Source organism: Asterias rubens, chromosome 8 (assembly GCF_902459465.1).
Source record: "Asterias rubens chromosome 8, eAstRub1.3, whole genome shotgun sequence".
NCBI lineage: Eukaryota > Metazoa > Echinodermata > Asteroidea > Forcipulatida > Asteriidae > Asterias > Asterias rubens.
Window position 1 is genome coordinate 18,411,060 of NC_047069.1, and position 12,640 is coordinate 18,423,699.

Genomic DNA, 12,640 nt, shown 5'->3' on the forward strand with positions numbered 1-12,640 from the left:
AACTATTTTCTAATGGAAACAATATTTGCCTTATTTTAAAAATGGTTTATGTGATTGAGTTAACTTGAGTAAAAGTTACATAAGCCTCAAACGGAAGATGGTTGACACTATAGGAGTGCCCTTGGGTTGTTTGGGTGTTAAGCGAAAACTTACCAAACCTAATTTGTGTCCCAGTATTGCGTCCACCATATCTCAAAATGGCTTACGGTACGGCAGTCTTGCTTCCGTGTAACACATGCCACCATGACATTTATTCCGTTGGTTGACATATCTACTTAAAAACTTGGGAGAGTAGATTTCCTTTTGACCTTACATTCCTAAGAGAGTAATTTCCCCCAAAACTAAACAACTTTTCTTACCAATAACTCGAGTGACTCTCAATATTCAACAACTGCACTATTCAAAACAGGACCCAATTTCATGGCTCTGCTTAAGAGTAACATTCTGCGCTTCCGTATACCGTTCTTCACTCACAGGGCCGGCACAAAATTTGTGGAAGCAAAACATCCATAGTAGCATTGACTAAAGCAAACATTCTCATCTTACTTGTGAAATAGACTTGACATAAGTGCAGCATTCTCTGCTTCCGTAAGTGACGATTCTTTACTTACAGTAAGACGAACCACGAAATTAGGCCCAGATATTTACAACTTTCACATTTGCAGTTCTCCTCTCTAATTCTGGCTTTTAAAAATTCTTGCGGACTAGAACATTATATACAAGACAATACATTAATTATTTCTATGTACAGTGTGTTTGGTATCAACACGCAGGCAAGAGTCTAGTATGAACGAACCGAGACTGTCGGGTTTAAAACACAGAAAGTGACTCCTGTGTTCTAAACCAAAGATATGGCTCACCGAGGCGACTGTGTATGGATACATTTATGACATTTAGGAGTATGTACAGAGAGTAGGGGGAGGGGGGTGATGAGACCAAGAGAAGGAGACAAACAAAGAGACAGACTACAGGGAAGTAAGAAGCATCTAGGTACAAGGAGAATAAATGCTGAAGCCTTTTAAGATTGTTGCAGATTGGTGCTCTCAATCTTAAGCCGATGTAAAATGCAACATCGCATAAAACAAATTGCCACGGATATCGATCAGTAAATGTCAGAGTGTTAAAATATGTGGACAACATTGGCAATGATCATAAATCAGTATCCGCACATTATGTGACCAGACATATACATGAACTTACGAACGATGACTGACCGAACGAAGAAAGAACCGAATCAATGAATGAAAGAATGTATGAGCTATTGAAGAACTTTGGAGTGAATTTGCATTTTCCACGCTCTGGCTTGTTCTGCATTTCAATTTGAATATAGCACATACAGGCTTTTACTTACATTGTGATCTCATACAGAGTGTACACCTTTTAAGCGACAAAGACTCAATATTCACAAAAAGAAAACATTGCTTAACCATTTGTCTGTGAGCGTAGCACATAATAACCAGAGAACCAGTCACAAACACTTCATATCATATGGTATTTGGGGCCGGTTACCAACTACTCCAACTGTGCTTAGCAAATTAGTGTTAATGAGATTAGATCCCTGATTAGATCCCTACACTATAAGACCATCAAGCCAGTTCCGAACAAGTGGCTATGGCTTCATCACCATGTCAACAAGTGTTGAAGCACTGGAAGCCGGTAGCAACAGCCAAAGCTGAAACTGCCGATGGGCATACAGCCTTAATCAAGAACAAAAGCTCACAGTGCAAAAAATGAGTGTTTAGGCGACTATCAAGCCAAAGTGTAGTGGTTTTTGTAAGCAGTAACAAAAGCCGCCAACAAATTTGCTAAGTACAGAGATAGTGAACACAAATGGTATAATCTCTCGGTTTGGTTTGACAGAAACAGGTTACCGGCCGAATGCAAATATACCACACCTACATCCCCACTGGCTCCCCATCAATTAACTAAGCAATGTTTTCTGTGAAGCGGATCTCCATAAAACTGTGCCGAATATTTCAGAGTCATTGATAGAAACGGGAGACAGTGGCATTGTGTCAAGGAGGTTTGGTTCACTCGGTCACACCAGCCACCTGCCAGACAATGAGATGGCTTCTCTCGTTCCTAGCAACGCGAGATGAGTTGGTGAGTTCGTCGCCATAGTTATTACTGCTTGCATTTTCATCTTCATCGTCACCATCACCTAAATAAAATTATTTAAAAAAATTGAGAACAATAAACAAACTTACACAAAGTGTACCGGTTGGCAAAAGCTTGAAATGTGTTAAAACAAATTGTGATCAAATTCATCACTTTCTGTAAAGATTCATGAGGTGAAATATCTCTTATGACTTGTTGATTTGTTTTCAACAAGTTCAACTCGTTTTTAATATTTGTGTAACATTTCTACAAACTATGGCTATCTGTTTTTGATCTGCATTTATGGCTTTCCATAGTTTTCCAACTAAGCTTGGGCGATTTATTTTATTCACGATAATATATCATTTACAATTTATTGCGTTATTCAAAATAATGCAAAAATTGGTGTGCGAATGTAATTAAGGGAATCAAAGTGTGTTGATTCGGTTTTCAACTAGTGGTTTAAACCCAACGAGGCCTGGTTCTTGATAATTACTGAGATGAAGTCAAGGTAAATTATCAAGAACCAGGCCTCGCAGGTTTAAACCACTAGTTGAAAACCGAATCAACACACTTTGATTCCCATTCATAAATACCTTTTCGGTCAAAAGACATCAACACTTTTTGGTCAAAAAGTAAAATAAATGCAAAAATTATAATTGTTCAATGATTTCTTTCAACACAACACCCCTCCAGCTATGAAATGGCAAGGCCCTCGAGTAAACAACTCCTTATAAGGAGATTGCTGTGCACGTCGCGCGTATCACGTAATGTGGAACAACTGTTCCAGCCGTTGCTCTCGACCAATAGGAATGAAGAAACTGTCCCGCTCACAACTGGTTATAAACACTGGTCATTATCAAATGTTTAAACACCCCCACATGATGTGCTCTCCACCAATAGGAATAGCGAAACTGTCTGAGTTATTTATGAATATTCATTTAAGCTAAATGAATAAGCAGGGAAGAGGAAGGGGGAAAGGCACATATAACTGACCTGCCCTGAAGTCAATGTACCCCTCTCCACCACTCATCACCAACATGTTCTTAGCGACTGCCTTCTCCATGGCACTCTTGCCTGGTGCGGTATCGAGGGTTGAACCTGAAGCGGTTGTAGTGACGCTACCTGCTGTACCTGAGAGAAAGATGACGAAAGAAAAATGTGCAAGCTCCATCAACTCTTTTTTTGTGGAAAAACTTAAACGCATACTCCGTCGTTTTAATGTTTGAAGATGACAACATGAGAAGAGGAATAATCATGTTACCAAAGTATAACAAAACAATTGTTGCACGCTGTCATTTGGGGTCCATGGGTTTTGCACACCCTCGGGTGCTTTGCCTCGGGTGACATTTTCCCCCTTGGGGGTACAAAACCATGGACCCTGTCACAGCGTGCAACAGTTGTATAATGTAGCATAGTCCAATTATAGTTATAATAAAAAGCACTCATATCCTTTGCTCAGTGCACTTCAACATTCAGTATTTGTCTGCAAGGTAATGTGGAGCTACGATTGATATATAAGACCTACTCCTTTAAAATAGCACGATGTAGTGGTTTACAAGGTGCTGTGCGGCAATATGCAGCCAGTCAAACCAAGAACACCGGGGTGAACCCCTTATCTTTTTGATAAGAGCACAGTTCAAGGAGTCACAGCTGGGGACTCGAACCCACACTCTGCTGATCAGAAACACCAGAGTTTGAATTTGAACTATAGTCAACAAAATCTTGCGCAAACTTGGCCTACAATCTCGTAACAAACCCCAAGTTTTACCTGGAATGGCGACAAAGAACTTGACAGCGTCCCTGTGTCCATGGAAGGAGAGTTGAGCCTGAGTGATACTACAGAATGGTATGACATTCCCTGGGCGAACATTGTCTGATCTACTGTCTGAGTAGACTCTGATGACCGCCCCGGGACGACTTCCACCGGCTGGCGTTGGTTTGGTTGCTGTTTAATCACAGTAAAAATATGATACAATTTTTGTTCACTATCAGGGATGATACACATGTACAGGCTTGATAGCTATAATAATTATAATAACCAGATTTGCATGGCGCCATTGCATCAAGATCATGGGGCTCAGCAACAACAGGCAATGAACAGGCAACTGGAAACCGGTGATTTTTTAAGTTGTTTTTGAACGAAGAAACAGTGTCCAGTGATCTGATATGAGACGGTATACTGTTCCAAAGTTTCGGGCTGGCAGTTGTCAAGGCTTCGTATGTGTTTGTGTGTTTGGACCTATGTTCCGACAGCAGCATATCATCACAGCAGGATCAAAAACCAGACCGACCAGAAACATGAAGCTGGATACAGCGATCAAGGTACTGGTACTGGATACAGCGATCAAGGTACTGTGAAGCTGTGATGATGGAGACATTTGAAGATGAGAAGTGCGACGTACATGTAGTGGAGTAGTTTTTTCTTGGAAAAGAGTCGGAAACTAATTTTTGAGCAAATGGGCTGACCTAATTGTTCACCTAATGGTTCACCTAATTGTTCACAAGGTATGGTTTAATATATTTTTCTGGCTATACATTCGCGGCTTTCTGATTTTGCCAAGAAAAAAAGAAGAAGAAAAAATCGGAAATCAGACTAAAGTAGGAGGGATATCATGCCATCACTTAGCGCCCGACAACCTACAAGCACTTGAATGTTTTAAACATGCATGTGCGCAAAGCAGTCACTTTTGGCAAACCAATCGGTAATATTTTCAGTGCTTCCCTACTAGGGGCAAGTGACAAGAGGTATCGAGACGGCGCACTGCCCATGGCTACTAAACTGCCTTGGGTGGGAATCAAACCCGACTGGGACATAAAAATGCAAAAAAGTGACTTACATTCAGTGAGTGGTATTGAGATGATGACACCATTGCCGGTACCCACCCATAGCCGGTTGCAAGCTATCATTAGTGCAGTGATGCGTACAAAGGAGAATCCAAGTTTTCCCGTACCTGAAATAACAGGTTTTTAAAAACAGATTTTATAAATGGTTTAAATAAGAAGAACAACAAAAACAATGGAAATAATTAATCAATATGTTGCCAACACTTTTTTTCACCAAATAAAAAAGAAAAAAAATTCAGAAGTCAACAATAAGACAAACTTTCTAAAGGAAACTACATTTTTAAATGATCTCAATTTATATTTAACAGCTCAACAAACGATTTTGTTTAAACCAGAGCTGTGTATTGAGAGAGTTGCGACATGGAGGGACCAGTTTCTTTGGTCACGTAATTGCAGGACACATTTTTAAGTCAAAATGCAGTCAACAACACATTGGGCAGACTATTATAGTCTGTCACCCTGTGTTTGCCCATGCATTTACTTGACACAAAATGGCTTCTACTCCCAAGATTGTGCAACTCTCTCAACTGACCCAATTCACCTGACGTCATCATCAGGATAATCGTAGAGGCGCAATACTGGTGGGAAATGTCACTGTGCGTTATTCAGTGAAGTGAGGTACGCATTTTTAGACGATGCAGCGTTTACACATAAACATAATTGCCAACAAAAGGGTTAGCGTACGACAGTTGCCCGCGTGTGACGTTCGTGCAAGGGGTCAATAGACCTTTCTGTTGTTGATACATGTATATAAACTGAACAGGTTGGTGTGGACGGTTCAATGTGTTAACAGTTGTGTTTAATAACAGATGTTCTGAACAAATTATACATTTTCTGCAAACTGTCTGTGACCCTTGGAATGAGTATGGGCAGAGACGGCTAGTATGCTTGTAGTAGCTCTTTAGTTTTATTTACAATCAGTCAAAACGGTGGATCTGCTGGGCGAAGAAAAACACACAAAGAAGTCAGCATCAGTCTTCGACCCAAAACAGAATGATTTATACAGAATATACAATAATAATTACATAAACTAAACTTTAAAAGAATGAACAATGAAACAATAAACAATACCCGCGGTTTTGCGTCAAAATTAAGGACGCGACTGCCATCTTGGTCTTAAGGCAAATTAATGGTGAAACGCAATATAAACACGTTATTTCCAAAACAGTCGTGAAATAAACTAAAAGATTTCCAAAACTGCACAGGCAGTAACACTGCTAAGATTATTAGGAAAGTCTCGGGCTATGGCCAGAACATCAACCATCTCCTTGACTGACATCTGGAAGGACAGAGGGATCTCCAGAACTACCAAAATCCAACTCAAGAAATCTCTCGTCTTCCCAATAGTCACCTATACTATGGGTCTGAAACATGGGCTGTGGGAAAAGCAGACAGGAACTGGATCAACGCTTTCGAGATGTGGTGCTGGAGGGGATGCTTAGAATATCATGGCAAGAACACAAAACCAATGCTTTTGTTAGAAACCTGATAGGAGAAGATAACCAACCTTGTCCTCAAAAATAAACAGAAACAAGCTTCAATACTTTGGTCACATATCCAGAAGAGAGGGGGACAACCTCGAGAAGATCTTTGTGCAAGGATGTGTTTCAAGTAGTCCTGCCCGTGGCTGTCAAAAACTTTGTTGGACAGACAGAATCAAAGAACTCACGGGCCTATCAATTAACGATGCATATTGATCTGCACTGGATAGACATAAGTGGAACTCCATCATAACAAGGGTCACAAAGGATCAGCCATGACTCATAGGACGACGACGACTACAGGTACTAAATAATTCTTAACATTGCAAGCCAGCAAATAGCTAGCGTTGTGTTGCAAAAGTTCAGTGATTTGTTTTATCTTCTGTGCTTTTTTATATGCCCTCTCTTGCCTTTATGTATTTTTGGGGATTTAGGAGACATACGCCTTTTGGCGATAGTTATTTTTTTTAAACTTTGATACTCTCCTGGGCTCCCCACTGTTGTTTTACTTTGTTTTCTTAAATATTTGTAATGTGTACATGTGCTTGTTAATGTGTTTGCCGAATAAATATAATTAATATTATTATTAAATATCCACTAAAGTCAAAAACATTCTATAAACAAAATGAAACTTAGATAGAGCTTATTAAATACCAACTAATCTAAGTAGTAATTATGAAAACAATTAAAAACAAAATATAACAAGATCTTTACCTGTTGGGTGAAGACATACACAAATATTAGTCTTCGGCCCAAAACAAAATGATCTTGGACGGGAAGCAGCCTCGCAGGAGGGCGCTAGCCAGTTGCAGTATGGCCTTCCATAGTTTTCCAACCTGGGTTCGCAAAAACTCAGACTATGACATTGCAAAAGAAAGGTCTATTAACCAGCTCTGATTTTAAACCTTGTATAGCGCCCTCTTGTGGTTGAGCATAAAGCCACATGACAACCACATGACTTACCAAGCATCTTGCTAACGTAAGGCTCAATATCAACGTCTTGTAGATGTTGGTAAGTGTGTGCGTGATACAATCGCAGCGTGCTATCTAGTCTGATCGAGACCCACACTCCATCTCCCTGCCAGGCAAGCTGCCGGACTTGGCTCTCTTTCCTTGGATGGGCGTCAAATGACCGCTGTAAAAAACACAAAGTAAGGAATCAAGATTTTGGTTCAAGAACAATAAAAAAAAACCCAACACAAACAAAAATTATCAGAATCAACTATTAATAAATATTAAGCTTGGTTATAGTTATCAAAGCTACCTAACATGCTGGTGTATTTTACCAGCAGGTTTGAGTCTCGTACTCTACTAAGACACTTAACAATTATGGGTGGTAGGGAGGTGCAAGAGAAATGGTCAGTAGGGTTGGCCTAGTGGTATCTTTCCTCGCTCTTCCACCTCTAGGACCATGACTTCGTGGTAGGGAGGTGCAAGAGAAATGGTCAGTAGGGTTAGCCTAGTGGTATCTTTCCTCGCTCTTCCACCTCTAGGACCATGACTTCGTGGTAGGGAGGTGCAAGAGAAATGGTCAGTAGGGTTGGCCTAGTGGTATCTTGCCTCGCTCTTCCACCTCTAGGACCATGACTTCGTGGTAGGGAGGTGCAAGAGAAATGGTCAGTAGGGTTAGCCTAGTGGTATCTTTCCTCGCTCTTCCACCTCTAGGACCATGACTTCGTGGTAGGGAGGTGCAAGAGAAATGGTCAGTAGGGTTAGCATAGTGGTATCTTTCCTCGCTCTTCCACCTCTAGGACCATGACTTCGTGGTAGGGAGGTGCAAGAGAAATGGTCAGTAGGGTTAGCATAGTGGTATCTTTCCTCGCTCTTCCACCTCTAGGACCATGACTTCGTGGTAGGGAGGTGCAAGAGAAATGGTCAGTAGGGTTAGCCTAGTGGTATCTTTCCTCGCTCTTCCACCTCTAGGACCATGACTTCGTGGTAGGGAGGTGCAAGAGAAATGGTCAGTAGGGTTAGCCTAGTGGAATCTTTCCTCGCTCTTCCACCTCTAGGACCATGACTTCGTGGTAGGGAGGTGCAAGAGAAATGGTCAGTAGGGTTAGCCTAGTGGTATCTTTCCTCGCTCTTCCACCTCTAGGACCATGACTTCGTGGTAGGGAGGTGCAAGAGAAATGGTCAGTAGGGTTAGCATAGTGGTATCTTTCCTCGCTCTTCCACCTCTAGGACCATGACTTCGTGGTAGGGAGGTGCAAGAGAAATGGTCAGTAGGGTTGGCCTAGTGGTATCTTTCCTCGCTCTTCCACCTCTAGGACCATGACTTTGTGGTAGGGAGGTGCAAGAGAAATGGTCAGTAGGGTTAGCATAGTGGTATCTTTCCTCGCTCTTCCACCTCTAGGACCATGACTTCGTGGTAGGGAGGTGCAAGAGAAATGGTCAGTAGGGTTAGCATAGTGGTATCTTTCCTCGCTCTTCCACCTCTAGGACCATGACTTCGTGGTAGGGAGGTGCAAGAGAAATGGTCAGTAGGGTTGGCCTAGTGGTATCTTTCCTCGCTCTTCCACCTCTAGGACCATTACTTCGTGGTAGGGAGGTGCAAGAGAAATGGTCAGTAGGGTTAGCCTAGTGGTGTCTTTCCTCGCTCTTCCACTTCTAGGACCATGACTTCGTGGTAGGGAGGTGCAAGAGAAATGGTCAGTAGGGTTAGCATAGTGGTATCTTTCCTCGCTCTTCCACCTCTAGGACCATGACTTCGTGGTAGGGAGGTGCAAGAGAAATGGTCAGTAGGGTTAGCCTAGTGGTATCTTTCCTCGCTCTTCCACCTCTAGGACCATGACTTCGTGGTAGGGAGGTGCAAGAGAAATGGTCAGTAGGGTTGGCCTAGTGGTATCTTTCCTCGCTCTTCCACCTCTAGGACCATGACTTCGTGGTAGGGAGGTGCAAGAGAAATGATCAGTAGGGTTAGCCTAGTGGTATCTTTCCTCGCTCTTCCACCTCTAGGACCATGACTTCGTGGTATGGAGGTGCAAGAGAAATGGTCAGTAGGGTTGGCCTAGTGGTATCTTTCTTCGCTCTTCCACCTCTAGGACCATGACTTCGTGGTAGGGAGGTGCAAGAGAAATGGTCAGTAGGGTTAGCCTAGTGGTATCTTTCCTCGCTCTTCCACCTCTAGGACCATGACTTCGTGGTAGGGAGGTGCAAGAGAAATGGTCAGTAGGGTTAGCCTAGTGGTATCTTTCCTCGCTCTTCCACCTCTAGGACCATGACTTCGTGGTAGGGAGGTGCAAGAGAAATGGTCAGTAGGGTTGGCCTAGTGGTATCTTTCCTCGCTCTTCCACCTCTAGGACCATTACTTCGTGGTAGGGCGGTGCAAGAGAAATGGTCAGTAGGGTTAGCCTAGTGGTATCTTTCCTCGCTCTTCCACCTCTAGGACCATTACTTCGTGGTAGGGAGGTGCAAGAGAAATGGTCAGTAGGGTTGGCCTAGTGGTATCTTTCCTCGCTCTTCCACCTCCAGGACCATGACTTCGTGGTAGGGAGGTGCAAGAGAAATGGTCAGTAGGGTTAGCCTAGTGGTATCTTTCCTCGCTCTTCCACCTCTAGGACCATGACTTCGTGGTAGGGAGGTGCAAGAGAAATGGTCAGTAGGGTTAGCCTAGTGGTATCTTTCCTCGCTCTTCCACCTCTAGGACCATGACTTCGTGGTAGGGAGGTGCAAGAGAAATGGTCAGTAGGGTTAGCCTAGTGGTATCTTTCCTCGCTCTTCCACCTCTAGGACCATGACTTCGTGGTAGGGAGGTGCAAGAGAAATGGTCAGTAGGGTTAGCCTAGTGGTATCTTTCCTCGCTCTTCCACCTCTAGGACCATGACTTCGTGGTAGGGAGGTGCAAGAGAAATGGTCAGTAGGGTTAGCCTAGTGGTATCTTTCCTCGCTCTTCCACCTCTAGCACCATGACTTCGTGGTAGGGAGGTGCAAGAGAAATGGTCAGTAGGGTTAGCCTAGTGGTATCTTTCCTCGCTCTTCCACCTCTAGGACCATGACTTCGTGGTAGGGAGGTGCAAGAGAAATGGTCAGTAGGGTTAGCCTAGTGGTATCTTTCCTCGCTCTTCCACCTCTAGGACCATGACTTCGTGGTAGGGAGGTGCAAGAGAAATGGTCAGTAGGGTTAGCCTAGTGGTGTCTTTCCTCGCTCTTCCACCTCTAGGACCATGACTTCGTGGTAGGGAGGTGCAAGAGAAATGGTCAGTAGGGTTAGCCTAGTGGTATCTTTCCTCGCTCTTCCACCTCCAGGACCATGACTTCATTCCCAGGGCCCCATGTGGATCGGGTTTTAGTCCCTACCTAGTTGCGTAAATAATTCTCTTTGGTTTTTCCTCCCACATCTAAAACTGAAATTTCCTTCCTTGTCTTCTCTCTATTTACCCCACAGCTGTTTGGTTGTAACCGGCAGATTTTAATCATTAATGTCTTTTTTCTGATTTTAATTCTATCGTGCTATTTTTATCTTTCGTATTTCGCCTGTATATTGTAATACTTTCCATAAATGTTTATATTATATATTCAATGTATTTTTGTATAAATGGTCAATTTTTAGTGTGCATTTTTGTACAACATATTTTTAGACACACAAAACCAAAAGGCATTTCACTGCACTGTACAAATATTTTAATTTTTTTTACAAGTGACAATAAAACATTATTCAATATCCAATTTGAGTTATTGGCTAGTACATAGTGATTAAGTTTGATTTTCTGAGAATCCCTTTTTTTCACAACCAAAATAAATGAAAAGAAATCCCACCCATCTAAAAGCCATCTCAACACTGTTTTCTTTTAATGTTGATGTATTGCTTAGATTTGTTTATTATTTTTTTTTTTAAGAAGTTGTTGTCGCTTCTCTGAGAACCCTTGGCTTCTCAATCAGAATAAATAATTTAAAGACACTGGACACTAGTCTTCTCACTTGGTGTATCTCAACATATGCATAAAATAACAAACAAGTGAATATTTGAGCTCAATCGGTCGTCGAAGTTGCAAGATAATAGTGAAAGAAAAAACACCCTTGTCACACGAAGTTGTGTGCTTTCAGATGCTTGATATCGAGACCTCAAATTCTAAATCTGAGGTCTCGAAATCAAATTCCTGGAAAATTACTTCTTACTCAAGAACTACGTCACTTCAGAGGGAGCCGGTTCTCACAATGTCAACCTCTCCCCATTACTTATTACCAAGTAAGGTTTTATGATAATAATTATTTTGAGTAATTACTAAAAGTGTCCACTGCCTTTAACCAAATAAATAAATTTCATTTCTACTGTACTCACCTCAACTTTCAATGTTTGTGGATGAATAACGTGAACCTTGTTCCTGAGACCACACCACATTCTATCATAGACTAGGACCATGCATCGGATAGACTGTTGTGGACGTCCAAGGTCTAGTATATGGTAGTTATTCAGGTCCCATTGTCCATCTATGAATAAATAGAAACAATAATATAACAGTGGCTTCTTATCTCCGACACATTCTTTCATAGACTAGGACCATGCATCGCATAGACTGCTGTGGACGCCCAAGGTCTAGGATATGGTAGTTATTCAGGTCCCATTGTTCATCTACAAAAAAAAAGTAACAATAATATAATAGTGGCTTCTTATATCCGACACATTCTATCATAGACTAGGACCATGCATCAGATTGACTGCTGTGGACGTCCAAGGTCTAGGATGTGGTAGTTATTCAGCCGTTGATTTCACCAAACTCTTCCTAACTTAAGATTAATGTTAGGACTTAGTACGAGTCCCAACCCTGCACTGTAGCATGCAGACCTTAAGATTGATCCTAACTCAAGATAGGATTAATCCTAGGATTTCATGAAATGAAGAGAAGTATCAAGAAATGATAATAATAGATGATTAATTTGCATTGGGATAAAGAATATTATTTAGTTTTTACACGGATGTGTGTAAGCACTGCATACTTTGTATTTTCCTGGGTTCTGTGAGAAAAAAAATCCCACATGCAAAAATAAAAATAAAAAAATCCCACATTACATAGGTGGTATTCACAGAACTGAGTATACAGTGCTAACACAAATCAACCAAATGATATTCTTTATCCTTGATGCAAATTTTACCTCTAATTTTTCTATAGTGCTGGATTTACAGGCATAAAAAACCGCTTGTCATTATTTATTACCATTTATCAGCTTTTATTTGTTTTCAAGTTTACACTCCATCAAGGAATCTTCGCTCAAGTTCC

At 41.7% G+C, this 12,640-nt stretch overlaps 1 protein-coding gene across 6 annotated transcripts in view; it reads right to left on the reverse strand.

Annotated features, from left to right (window-relative positions):
• Positions 1-2,014: 2,014 nt before the first annotated feature.
• Positions 2,015-12,640, reverse strand: part of LOC117293936 (C-Jun-amino-terminal kinase-interacting protein 4-like) — a 69,271-nt gene continuing 58,645 nt past the window's right edge. For all 6 annotated transcript variants that reach the window (XM_033776434.1, XM_033776431.1, XM_033776429.1 and 3 more), the window contains 6 exons: positions 11,704-11,852; positions 7,389-7,560; positions 4,938-5,051; positions 3,869-4,045; positions 3,094-3,231; positions 2,015-2,161 (listed from right to left, as the gene is read on the reverse strand). In XM_033776434.1, coding sequence (XP_033632325.1) covers positions 2,031-2,161; positions 3,094-3,231; positions 3,869-4,045; positions 4,938-5,051; positions 7,389-7,560; positions 11,704-11,852 — 881 coding nt within the window. In that variant the 3' untranslated portion in view covers positions 2,015-2,030. The remainder of the gene's footprint in view (positions 2,162-3,093; positions 3,232-3,868; positions 4,046-4,937; positions 5,052-7,388; positions 7,561-11,703; positions 11,853-12,640) is intronic.